We start from the raw sequence: 13,243 nt of genomic DNA, 5'->3' as shown, positions 1-13,243 counted from the left end.
TTGGATTTTCTGGATTTTCCGAGATTAAGTGATCGATTTTGACATTGAGTGAAAGACCATTCAGCAAGAAAAATTGTCATTTCCTTTGCTCCAGACCCAAATGATATATTTTTGAAAGCTTTATTGATTTATATATTTATGTGTTGTACTAGGTGACCAAGCAGATATACATTTCAGCATACCTATGAGGAAAATATCCCATTATTCTTAATTTTACCTAAATACAGGAAAGCGTGAGATATCTTTATGGAGCTTTTTTTTTTCCCCTGAAGTGAGTGAGTGCCTTTTATGCACCAGATACTGGACTTTACAGCCCCATCATTAATCCTCACAATAGACCTGTGATGTAATTATCATTTATCATTCCCCTCATTTGACAGTGGAGGAGAAGGACGCCCTTGACCAAAGTCTAGGGCTGGCCCATGATCAAGATGGGGCTTGAACAGCAATCTGCCCTCTAGAGTCTGATCCAGTTATTTGTCTTAATCCATTAACAAAACTAAGGAGGAATAAGAAGAAAGGGCAGTTCACTAAAACTTTGTCCAAATTATATCATTAAACATTTGGAAGAGAATACCTCTTTGCTTCATTGTAGTAAAAATCAACCAATTCTCACCTTTATTTTCAACCTATTTCAGCTCAATTTTATGTTTTGGACATTCTTTTCCCACAATCAAAATTCAGTGGACATGCCTATTCCGCACACACAACTCACACACAACACATAAGCATAGACACACACACATATATACACATATACATATATATACATTCACACATATTAAAAGATTATGGACCTTTTTTATATATATACATAGGTATACAAAAATATATAAAATGTATATATGTGCATAGATATATCAAAATTTTATATCTAAAAATTTTCCAAGAAGTGGTAGATTCGGGGTTGAAACCACTTTGCAGTAGGACAAACTTCAATCAAAAACAGCTAGTAAAAAATTAGCCTCCCACTACATTAAAGACCAACATCAAGTGGTATGATTTTTAGTATCTCGCACCAGAATTTAAGCTATTGGGCAGCTTTCTTGAGAACATGAGATTGCTTCTTCTCAAATTATAAGTGTGCCTGATGACATTAAAGCATGATAATCCAGAAGTCAGAGGCTCACGTATGTGTTTCAACACCGAGGTTGTTATACTGAGGGAGGTTAATTGAGGTCAAGTGCAGGCTTGATCTGCCTTGAAACCATCATACAAGGCATCTCACTACGGTGTGGTCTCCATGTGATCTGTCAGTTATATGCCAGGACCTGACAACTTAATAAAATGACAGAATAATAACCTGGGGATCATTACAGTAAAGTTAATGTTTTAGTCTAATGCAGAGTTCTACCCCAGAGACACAGTGGAAGCAAGAAAGGGAGGGCACAGATGTCATTGGGACTAGTTATTTCTTGGAAATCTTTCGATGCAGACAAAAAGAGCTCTCAAAGTTAGTGACAGTGTGATCACTCAAGGTTAAACTGCTCCGGATTTAGACAATGGACCATCTTGAAAGCCCTGGAAAGGTGAAATCTGGTTTTCTGGCCTTTCTTGGCAGTGTTGAAATTGCTTAAGTTCCCTAAATCATAAATTAAGATTTGTTTGACCACTTCTAAGTATTTCACAGATAATTATAGTGGAAGTTTCAAAACATTATTTTTCTAAGTAATCTCAAATTGTAATTTTAGACGTGCAGACAATAAATAATTTTTACTCCATCTTTAACAACTCTGTAAATGGCAGTTCCTGTGTGAAGAAAGGTGGGCACACCCAGTGGATGTTAGGGTGCACATTTATGCAAACACCTTAGTGTGTCAGACGCTGAGTTTTGAACCACACAACTGCTTGGTACTCTGTCATTGCATATTTTCCCCATTGCACAATGACTTCCTGTGCAGAGGACAGAATGCATTTTCTCAACATTTTCAGCACAGCTGTCTTGGTGACTAAGTTTTGCAGGAGCTTTTTAATCAAATGCACCTAAAAATAACTTTAGTCACTTTAATCATGTTATCCTTTTTTCCTTTAAAAACACAATTTTGGAAACATAACACACCTTTCCCATAAAAGAGAGCTATTTTCAAAGAAATAATTTGGACCCAAAGTAGCACATTGCTTAACCATTCTGCTCTAATCTGGAAATATGATTGACCCACATGAATTAATGTTTCAAATAATGGACGTTTACTGCCACTGGTAACTACTAGTTTACAATTTCCTCTGTGGTGGTGGTGGTGGTAGCTGTGGATGAACATCATCCTCAAATGTATTATAATTCCCCTCCCTGTCAAGCCTAGCATGATAAGCTTTAGTTTTACTTGGAGATGCAGCATCTTATCTATATGTGTAAGATTGTTGGACAAGACATTAAACATTTGGAAGCTATTTTATAATTGGTGAACTATCTCATCTTTCAGTAACTTCCCTCTCTCTTATCTTCTGCAATTTTATTTTTATTTTGTTGTTAATATTTGTTTCTAACCCCAAATCTAGGAAGCTGGGCAAGTCCTAGATAAGCAAGGTTCTAAGATACGTCTGATGATGGGGCACCTGGTGGCTCAGCTGGTTGAGTATCAACTCTTGATTCTGGCTCAGGTCATGATCCCAGGGTCATGGGATGGAGCCCCTAGTTGGACTTCATGCTGAGCATGGAGCCTGCTTAAGATTCTCTCTCTCTCTCTCTCTCTCTCTCTCTCTCTCTCTCCCTCTCTCTCTCTCCCTCCCTCCCCCTGCACCTCTCCTCTGCTTGAGTGCTCTCCCTCACATGCTCTCTCTCTCTCTCTCTCTCTCTCTAGGTATATGTGTATATATAGATATAGACACATAAGTATATGTATATATATCTATATATATATATACATATACGTATGTGTATATATATACGTGTATATATGTATGTATATACATATATATGTGTGTATATATATACATATATATGTGTTTATATATGTGTATATATGAGTCTCTTGGCACATTATGTATATATATGTATATATTATGTATATATATGAGTCTCTTGGCACATTTAACCATTACCATATATATATATATATATATGGTATACCACCATGGTGTATATACATACATACATATATGGTGTTTGATATATATGGTGTATATACGGTGTGTGTGTTTGTGTGTGTGTGTGTGTGTGTATATATATATATATATATATATATATATATATATATATAGTAATGGTTAAATGTGCCAAGAGGCTGTTAGTATAATGCAATTTATTCCTTGACTTTAAAACTAGTAAGGGATGGGGTGCCTGGGTGGCTCAGTCGGTTAAACGGCCGACTTCGGCTCAGGTCATGATCTCATGGTTCGTGAGTTCAAGCCCCGCGTCGGGCTCTGTGCTGACAGCTCAGAGCCTGGAGCCTGTTTCAGATTCTGTGTCTCCCTCTCTCTGACCCTCCCCCGTTCATGCTCTGTCTCTCTCTGTCTCAAAAATAAATAAACGTTAAAAAAAATTAAAAAAAAAAACTAGTAAGGGATGAATGTATAAGAAATAAGAAAATGTGGCAGATTTACCTGTGCCCTCCTCAAAGGGACAACAATGTAGAAGACAGACAGATTCATTGGCAAGGTGTTTCTGGCAACTGGCAAGCTGGGAGCCAGACACTACCCACCCTACCACCACTGGTCAGTTTGCTGTAAGTCCTAGCTTTACTTATGCCATCAGTTATATCCAACTAACTTGAATGAGTCCTTGAGAAAGAAAACATCCACCTCATTGTTCTAAAAGTATAGTCCACAAAACAAAAGCATTAGCATCACTCAGGAGCTTGTTAGAAATGTTAGATTTCACATCCCACGCCAGAACTACTAAGCCAGAATCTGAATTTTATCAACATCATCACATGATTTCTATGTATATCTGAACTTGAGAAGCACCGGACAGAGGCTAGAATGAAAGTCTTTGGTGGCTCCCAGCCAATCATGTAGTTTAAATCCTCAAAGATGAAACAGTGTTGGATGTAGCATGAATATCATTCCCACCTGAAGACCCTATAAGATCTTTTGAAAGCCTGTTGATATCAGGGTGACTCGAAACCAAGGAGAGGAATGTGTACAAAGTGGTTTTTGATTAAAGAATTTGGACAGGTAGGCTTAGTGTCCCCTAAAATTTAAGTCCACAGTAGGCTTCCTGTCTTCTCTCCTCTACATCCAGATTTCCTAGATAAGAAATGAACATTTTTATTAAGGCTTGCTTGATGGAAAGCAAAACACTGCCAAGATGTACAAGCTCAATTGCATTTCTTAGCCATACAGGGGATTCTGCCAGTTCATGCCACTTTGCAAAGCTACTTACTTGTTCTAGCCCAATTAAATCACTGTACACTGGAGCTTAGGGTTTGTATCAACTCCAGAAGTGGTTGCATTGATATCTAAGATGAGTTGATGTAAATAAACCTCAGTGGTTGATTATAGGTTCCATAGTGTAGGAAATTGAGTTAGATCTACTGAATGGCAGTTTGGGGAGGCAGAACTACATTTGACTAAGGTCAAATCTTATACCAGATTATTGAAGACCCTTGTAGCATTTCCCCAGACTAGGGCATGTGATTTCACTCTAATAAGAAATTTGTTGTGGGTGGGTTCCAGGATAACTTTTATTCTGTTAACCAGAACGCACAAATGTTTTTCACTGGCCCATAGCCAGTGTGGGAGGGACAGGATTGTGGGTGACAGTAAACAATGATATTAAATGCATTTATTTCCATATTATTATACTTATGGTTTTATTTCAAATAAAGCAAAGAAAAAAATATAGTGAGAATTTCTTCCAGGTATTGCTGTTGTTGTCTTACTAAGGAAATGCTGACAGCCTCTCAGATCTACTCTGCAGACTCTCCTCAGAAATCTGTAGACAGATAAGGGATAGAGGTGGGGAATGGGGAAAGGCATGTTTTTGTTGCATCTCTCATATTATTTTCTGTTGTCTTGTCCCTGGCTTTTCAAAGGAATGTACACCCTGGGAATGTAGGAAGTATCTGCTTTGATATTCTTTTCTTATATCAGCCCTATCATGGAGTTCCTTGGCCTGGAAAAGATTCCTCTCTCCTTTGAGAGCTTTCTTGTTTAAGGGAGTGAGCATTTGACACTCTCTTTGCAAAGAGGAATGGGTGTCTTGATCATCAAAACCAATGCTGGGAAAAGCTGGGTATAGAGAAGATGATGAGTAATGATAAGAAATCCAGGTCCTTGTCAAAAGTCTGAGTTTATAAGGCTATCTAGGACTTCTTTTCCCATGTAGTGTTAGGCATTCTCTCACTTAACCCTTTAAAATCGCATGGCTTCAGAGTTTACACAGAAAATGTTCACAAACCTTGCCTCAGTGTTGACTGTCTAGCAGTGTTATGAAGCAGACAAGATAGCAGCTGTGGTTACAGATATTTTGCAGATGAAGGGTGCCTCATGGATGGCCAGCCTGGGACAGTAGCCCAGGCTTTCTGACTCTCAACCCATTATAGCTTGTTGTTTTTTCAAGAAATACATATTATTACCTAGGTCATTTCCAGGGCTTTATCTTCAATGCTTTATAATTTTTTAAATGTTTATTTTGAGAGAGAGAGAAAGAGAGAGACAGAGCATGAGTGGGGAAGAGGCAGAGAGAGAGAGAGACAGAGACAGAGAGACAAAGAGACAGAGAGACAGAGGAGACCCAAAACTTGAAGTGGGCTCTAGGTTCCATGCTGTCAGCACAGAGCCTGACATGGGGCTCGAACCCACAAACTGGGGGATCATGACCTGATCCATAGTTGGACACTTAACCGACTGAGCTACTCAAGTGTCCCTATCTTTGATGCTTTAATGTCTACAACCTTACTAATGTCTCTTTTAGTGATATGTGTGTGTGTATCTCATATGCATTTTTTAAAAAAAATTTTTAATGTTTATTTATTTTTGAGACAGAGAGAGACAGAGCATGAACAGGGGAGGGTCAGAAAGAGGGAGACACAGAATCTGAAACAGGCACCAGGCTCTGAGCTGTCAGCACAGAGCCCGACGCGGGGCTCGAACTCACAGACCACGAGATCATGACCTGAGCCAAAGTTGGCCGCTTAACAGACTGAGCCACCCAGGTGCCCCTCATATGCATTTTTTATAACAATGGCATAATGTACTACTGCTGTCTCTAAATAAAGAAGAGGAAAAAATTAAAATACGAATACATCTAGAGCATTAAAGCTTTAGGTTTTTATTCTTGAAAATATATCTTAGGGATGATAAAAGAGGGAGTGAGTGAAAGTAAGGAAACAGAGTCGTGGGATGTCATATGGGATCAGTGTTTACTTGATTGTGTATCCTCCTGGATATTGTATCTCTAGGATATGCTGGCTATAATGAAAGCCAAGATTTTTAGACTTGGATCAACATTAGGGACTTTCATCTTGGGCAAGGGCCAGGCCTTGTCTTTACCACCTCAGATGTGATCTCCATTTTGCTAGGAGTTATGAAAATGCAACATACGCTGGAGTCTTCTGTTGCTACACCACAAGCTGGACACACAGCTCCACGCAAGTGAACCACTGTCCCTTGTAAAATGAAATCTAACAGTTGTTGCTTTTGAGAGCAGGTCAGAGTTTCATTGCAGAAAATTAATATGGAGTGAAAACGGGCTTCAAAAACATTTATGCACTGGACTAGGATAACTCTAATTAGAATTTTATAACAAAGTCTGACTATGCCAAGTGATTTATAAAATTAAAAAGCTTGTAGTTTTTGTCCTCAAAGAGCAATGTGGGCTAGAAGGGTATTTTCTTTATCAGGCAAAAATGACATTTGAAACATTTAGCAACCAGTACAACGAAAGACTTTAACCAATTAGAAGAGATGCTCAGATGCTGGTTTCTAGTGCTCTAACAGCATTCTGGATGCCCAGCAGCCCTGCCAGGCATTAACATTTGAATTTGTGGGTTGTAGGGGTGGGGGTCCAGGGATTCCTTGAGGAGAGAAGAGAATGATGCCACAATGAAGGGACTCAAGAAGGAGGGTCATTTCCTTCAGAGCCATGGTTATTTGCCAGTTAGAATGGAAGTGTTTCAATATTTTAACAGGAAAAGTTGTGATTGTCTCTCTGAATGGTCCTTGCAAAATCCCAGGGTGCTCTATCTCATTCAACATAAAACTGTGTTGAAAACCATAGATGTAATTCATCCATAATTGTCTTTTTTTTATCACAGCATATGATTACAGGTGAATGGGGATCACAGTGGGCAGTAATATATGTTCCAAGGAGCATGAAGCCTTCTAAGTTTTGCTCCTGTTCTCTCCTGGGAGTAATATATAGCCTCAACTCGTAGTATGTCAGCACAGTCTCTGAAATTCTCTCTGCATCCAGCATTTTCTCCTGAAGTAAATTCGTTAAATCACCAAATATTTATTAAATGCCTACAGCTTGAAACATTGGTAACTTAGAAGTTTAAAGGTCCCTGATTCTCAAAATTTCAGCCCCATATGATTTAATCATTGAAAAATAAACATTGAGCACCAATAGCTTCAGGAACCATTAGTATCAAAGCAGTAGACTCAGGAAATAGATTACATGAACTAGCCTTGCTTTTCTCTGGACATACCCACCCAAATAGACAAAAGGTTTATGAAGGTCAACACCTCTTGCAAGTTTGATAGCTTAACAATTTTAATGGTCTTTGTGGAGTGTCTGTAGATATTTCTTATGAATTCAAGATCTTTTTGAGGATTCTTGATCTTTATTGACAGAGGAGCCGCTCACCGACATGATGCCTTTGTATACACTACAAATAGGTGTCCTATCATTTGATGGTCCTCTTAGCTGAACCCCTTTGTATAGCCACACTCTGTACTGCAGTATGTGGCAGGCCCTACACCCTGGTTTCCATTTCCATGCCTTCCCAGAGCTGTTGGCATGGTAGCATCCTTGAGGGATATGGCAAACCTACTCTCTTTGGGGATGATGGCTCTGAAGGATTGGGAGAACGCATTTATCTATGCTTGATACCAGAGAGTCTTTTGGGCATCTAAGAATTCTATCTAGAAAGATCATTGCCCTGCAGAAGTAGTCAGACATGCTGGGTCCTCATCCCACTCAGCTCTCCATTTCTGTGCGACCTTAGAGCACATCCTCTTCAGGGCATATTTTCTCTATGATAAATTGATGGTTAGGGGATTCTGACCCAGTCAGCGTTCCCTGGTGTTCCTTCCAAACAGCAGTAGATGACCTGGAGCTATTTTCCATATTTATAAATCTTAATGAAAATCAGACAATGGTCTAGATGTGCATATGTGTTATTACTTAATAAGATGTGGGTTGTGACAATATTTTGCAACTCATGAGCCTCTTGAGAGCAATTCTCAAGGCACACTTGGAGGGAACAAATTAGCTGCCCACAGACAAGATAATCTCCAGTTTAGGTCTTCTTTATCTGAACTGTCACCTGAACCACAGGAATGCAGCACCTACCATAGGAAAAGTAACATTTGTCCAGAACAAAATCCATTTTATTACCGTGTGAATTTAGAATTTTACTACCAAATGATAATGCTACTACTTAAATTTCAAAGTGTGGTACAGGGGACTGGCAGCATCAGCACCTTTGGGAACTGGTTGGAAAGGCAAATTCTCAGGCCCCATCTCAGACCTACTGAACTAGAAATTCTGGGGGAATGTTTGCACACTATGTTTTCACAAACACTGAAGGGAGATTTGAAAATGCACGGAAGCATTTTAGCTTCTCAAAGTCGTATCTTAAACAGCACATCACTTGATCTCAACATCACCCAAGGAGTGTCACTTGGACAACTACTTTTACTGCCATTTGATATATGTCAGGCACACAGATAAGTTGAATGACCCAGGGCCATATGATTAGTTTACATATGGTTAGAGACATATTGTCTCTTGCCATGTTTGGTATTTGGCGTACAAACATTGTATCAGTTTCTCCTCCACTAAAGATGACCCCAATTCTACTGCCTTTTACCCTTTTTTCGTTGAAAAGCTTATCCCCCATGTTCTTCCCAGTTCTCTAAGACTATTGGTTTGGTGAATCTATCTAATTTATTACTTATTTTTCACTTTCACTGTGCTCATTTCTTGATATCTTGCTCAAAAGGTTGTGAGGGAGCTGCTATGTACTTGGGATGTCTAGCATACATATTTTATAATATTAAAAAGTACAACATAAACGGGAGAATGCACCCTTAACAAAATGTTTGAAGATAAAAGTTAAAAAGTTAAAAACAAAGAAAAAAATTAAACTCTCCACCTCTCATTAACAATTAGTTTGTTTAGGTTTATAAACCAATAATCACACTGGTACAAATGTGGAATTATATGTGTCATTTTGTAGACTTTCAAAAATATATCTTGAAATTCTTTCTGTATCCACAAATAATATTATTCTTTAATAACTGTAATAGAAACAGAATATGTACATAGAAAGAGAGGCAAAGGTAGGGGGATTTATTTGTGGACCCTGGCAAGTCTAAAACCTAAAGGGTAAGCTGTCAGGTTGGAGACCTAGAGAAGAGTTCATGTTGCAGTTTGGGTCTGAAGGCAGTCTGCTAACAGAATCCTCAGGGAAAGCCTTCAATTGATTGGATGATCCCTATTCACCTTATGGAGAGTAATCTACCTTACTTAAAATCTACCTATTTGAACGTTAGTCTCCTTAAAACATACCTTCACAGCAACAACCAGATGTATTTGAGCAAATCCTGGAAACCATCACTTAGCCAAGTTGACACACAAAATTAAACACCACAAACATATTGCCTTTAATGGGTGTGTACCTTTCATTTTATATATGTACTGCAGTGTATCCAATCCCCTAAGGTTGGAGATTCAGGTTGTTCCAAATTTTTTCATCCCTACCCATAGTACATCTTTGGCTATTTGACTCATTTTTCTCTTCAAGATCAATTCGGAGTGTAGAAAGGAAAGCATATTTCTAATTATTTAAAGAATTGACTTCTTATTGCCAAATTGCTCTTATAGATGTTTCCACCCCCTTGAGCCACAGCCTGAAGGCTTTGGAGTGAGGAAGAATGCTGGGCTTGCCTTTATCTTCTTTCTTCCTCAGCCTGCAGGTCACTGGGAACCGGGATGATGCTGAGTTCCTGGTCCACTTCCTCAATTGAAGAAGTGGCAGAGGCCAGTCCCGAGGCACTCCGCTGGCTGCAACTGTACATCTACAAGGACCGTGAGGTCACCAAGCAGCTAGTGCAGCGGGCAGAACAAAGGGGCTACAAGGCCATATTTCTGACAGTGGACACTCCTTACCTCGGGAACCGCTTTGACGATGTGCGTAATAGGTTCAAGCTGCCACCTCAACTCAGGTAACCATGGGTCTCTCATCACCTCGGCTCCTGAACTGATCTTCTAATTCTCTTCATTTTTGTCATGTACCAGCTCCAAAGGTTTTTTCCCACGTCTATTAAGATAAAAAGAAAGCTTTTTCCAGTGTCTATTAAGACTAAATAGCTAAAAGAATGGAGACAAAAGAAACCACATGTTTGATTCCCTATCTCCTACTCTATTCAGCAATGTTCCTCTTTCATTGTGGTTTATCAATGGGTCAAGATTCATTCATTCATTCACTCACTCACTCATCTAGGCAAAACCAATTTATCTAGTAATCTAAAATTAAACTGTGGTGGTTTTATCAGGTCATTTAGCCTGTCTGTTAGCAAGGAATTGTCCTTTTCCCTGTAATATTTTAGGACTAGACTTATATTGTGTCAAAGCTAGGAACTCCTGGAGTTTATTGAGAAAGAACCCTCGTCTCTTTAACCTGGAGGCCTTGTTTCCCCCTTTGTTTTTTCCTTACCCTAGTTCCCGCCAAAATCTGCTCTTAGGTTTTTCATATCAATATGTGACTGATAGCTTTTAGGGATAAAGCTATCTGAAAAGGAATCAAAATATTCATTTTAATGGAGGACATTTTGATGATGGGATTTCAAGACATCCATCCATCAGAGTATGTGAAAAGATAAAGGATCCTTCCTAGGATCCTAGACCTCATTTTACAATGGGCCATTGCTTACTCTGTATATGAAGTGAACACTTCTAAAAGATCCAAATCCAAAAGATTCTAAATCAAATCAGCATTCCATATAAGGACAAGAAGATTGTTAAAAGGTAGGAATTCCATATATGGTATAGAGTAACATGTATCTCAACCACCACGTAAGTCCATGTATAGTCTTATCTGAGTGTCACAGAACTATTATATAGCTCTGCTGTGTCTATATCTATTTGAGTATAAACTACCATGCATAAAATTTTGCCATCATTGAACGATATGTAAATTAACTGTGTGGTGCTATCTCTGTGATACTTCTAGGCAGATTTAGGATATTGTTTGTGTATGTGGTACCTTCAATAACCCAATGACAGAAAGAGAAAGTACTCTCCTTGACAGAGCTGTCAATAAACCTGTTCCGTGTATCCCAGACACTGGGTTACCCAAACACTCTGTCTTTCTAAGAGAACAGAAACAAAAACAAAAGTCCTGACATATTCCCACTTCTTGCCAAATCCATCAGAAGTAGACGGCTTCAAATTTCCCTAATATGAAATCTGTATTCACCTTACTTCTCTATTTTGATTACCTTATTTATTAGACTTTCTAAAATAATTAGTTTCCCGCTATTCAGGCTTCTGACAGGAAACATTCTACGTTATTTTCCCTTTGGCCATTTGAAAGAGAATTTGGTATTCCTTTTTCTCCTCCCCTCACAATGACTACTACTGACAACAATAATAAATAATACATTAGGGTGTTATACACCCTACTGTATACACTTGTTAATTAATTCTGGCTGATATCGCTTGCTTCTTTGGTGCCAGGGCCACTCTGTCAGGAGCAGGAGGGTTGATTTGCTTTCTCCCCCTTGTCCTTTGCTCCTGGGCTCCTGCCCAGATGACTAGAAGGACCAAGAGACAAAGGCCCTTTTCAGCTGTCCATGTGCTCAGGAGTGGCCACGACTCCCCGGCTTGTCACATCTCCCATCTGAAGATGATCAAATAATGAGCAACACATCCAGGTTACAGGGAACACAGGAAACACCCCACAGCCTGGTGCCCCGGACCCCTGGAGTGCACACTGGCCTTGTTTGTTCTCCTGGGCTTTGGGGCAGGCCAGCGCTCTCTGGTCCGCTCCTCAGCAGCTCACATTCAGCAGTCGAAGGCAGAGTGCACTAATGGGAGGCCCAGGCTTCCGCCTGAGGCCACATACAACCAAAAAGCTCATCTGTTACAGCCTGATATGAAATCAGGTTTTTTTCCGCAACTGACCTGACTCATAGAAGGTGAAGCCGGGCTTTTCAGAAGTGAGGTTTGGCAGGCGGGGGAGGCAGGAAATCCAGAGAAGAATGAGTCTGTAAAGCAGTGGCTCCTTCCAGCCCTAGCTACTTCCTCTGCTGGGGAGGAGAGGGGGAAGGGTAAACAGGGTGGGGGAGGATCCCGACTCTTGGCATGTGAGACCAGCCAGAGTTCAGGAGTTTGGTAGTTTCTGCTTGGTCTATATGCAAAACACATGTATGTGTGTATTATGAATGGCATGGAGCTTCCTGAAACTGAGGGAGAATAAGGGGAAGTCTCATCTGCTCTTGGAAGAAACAAAGAATGGGGCCAGTTCACTAGATTGATTGCTCAGGCTTTGAGGCAGGGGCCTTCTCCTCTCTCTACCCCCTGGAGATGGTTCATTTACCCTGAGTAAAGATTTGGCTCTTTAGTGCAGCACCAAGGCAGTTGAAAGAAAAAAAAAGAAATTTCCAGCCATTGACTAAGATCAAGGTAAATCATGACACCTATTCTTTTGGTGATTTGATTATAGCCCGATAGCCCTAAAAGGACTTATTAATCACACCAGCCAGAACACATCACAGGGAAGAAGATCAGATTGCCATTATCTTCCCAGGTCTGTCATGATAAAAGTGGCCTGCAGGGCTTCCCAGGAGCAGGACCCCGTTATCTCTTTTCCCTTATCACCTGGCACCCTCACCTCCATTCACTCTTCCCAGCTGTATGGGCTTGCCTACTGTTCTTTCAACATGCCAGGCTTGCTGGTTGGTGCCTTACAGCCTCAGAAATGACTCCTCTCTCCACCTTATATGTCTTTCCTCAAATCCATGCACAACTAACTTCCTCACTTCTTTTATACTTTGACATCAAGGATGGATCTACATGTCTTTCTAGTGGAAAACCCAAATAAAAACAAACAGTAGAAATCAGAATTGAGATACA

At 39.8% G+C, this 13,243-nt stretch overlaps 1 protein-coding gene across 1 annotated transcript in view; it reads left to right on the top strand.

Moving 5' to 3' along the window:
- Positions 1–13,243, top strand: part of HAO1 (hydroxyacid oxidase 1) — a 49,645-nt gene that overhangs the window by 14,847 nt on the left and 21,555 nt on the right. Inside the window, exon 3 of the mRNA XM_049651125.1 lies at positions 10,077–10,332. Within this exon, the coding sequence (XP_049507082.1) occupies positions 10,077–10,332 (256 nt within the window). The remainder of the gene's footprint in view (positions 1–10,076; positions 10,333–13,243) is intronic.

The sequence above is a fragment of the Panthera uncia genome (genome assembly GCF_023721935.1).
Source record: "Panthera uncia isolate 11264 chromosome A3 unlocalized genomic scaffold, Puncia_PCG_1.0 HiC_scaffold_11, whole genome shotgun sequence".
Taxonomy (NCBI): Eukaryota; Metazoa; Chordata; class Mammalia; order Carnivora; family Felidae; genus Panthera; species Panthera uncia.
This window is presented reverse-complemented; position numbering and strand designations above follow the sequence as displayed.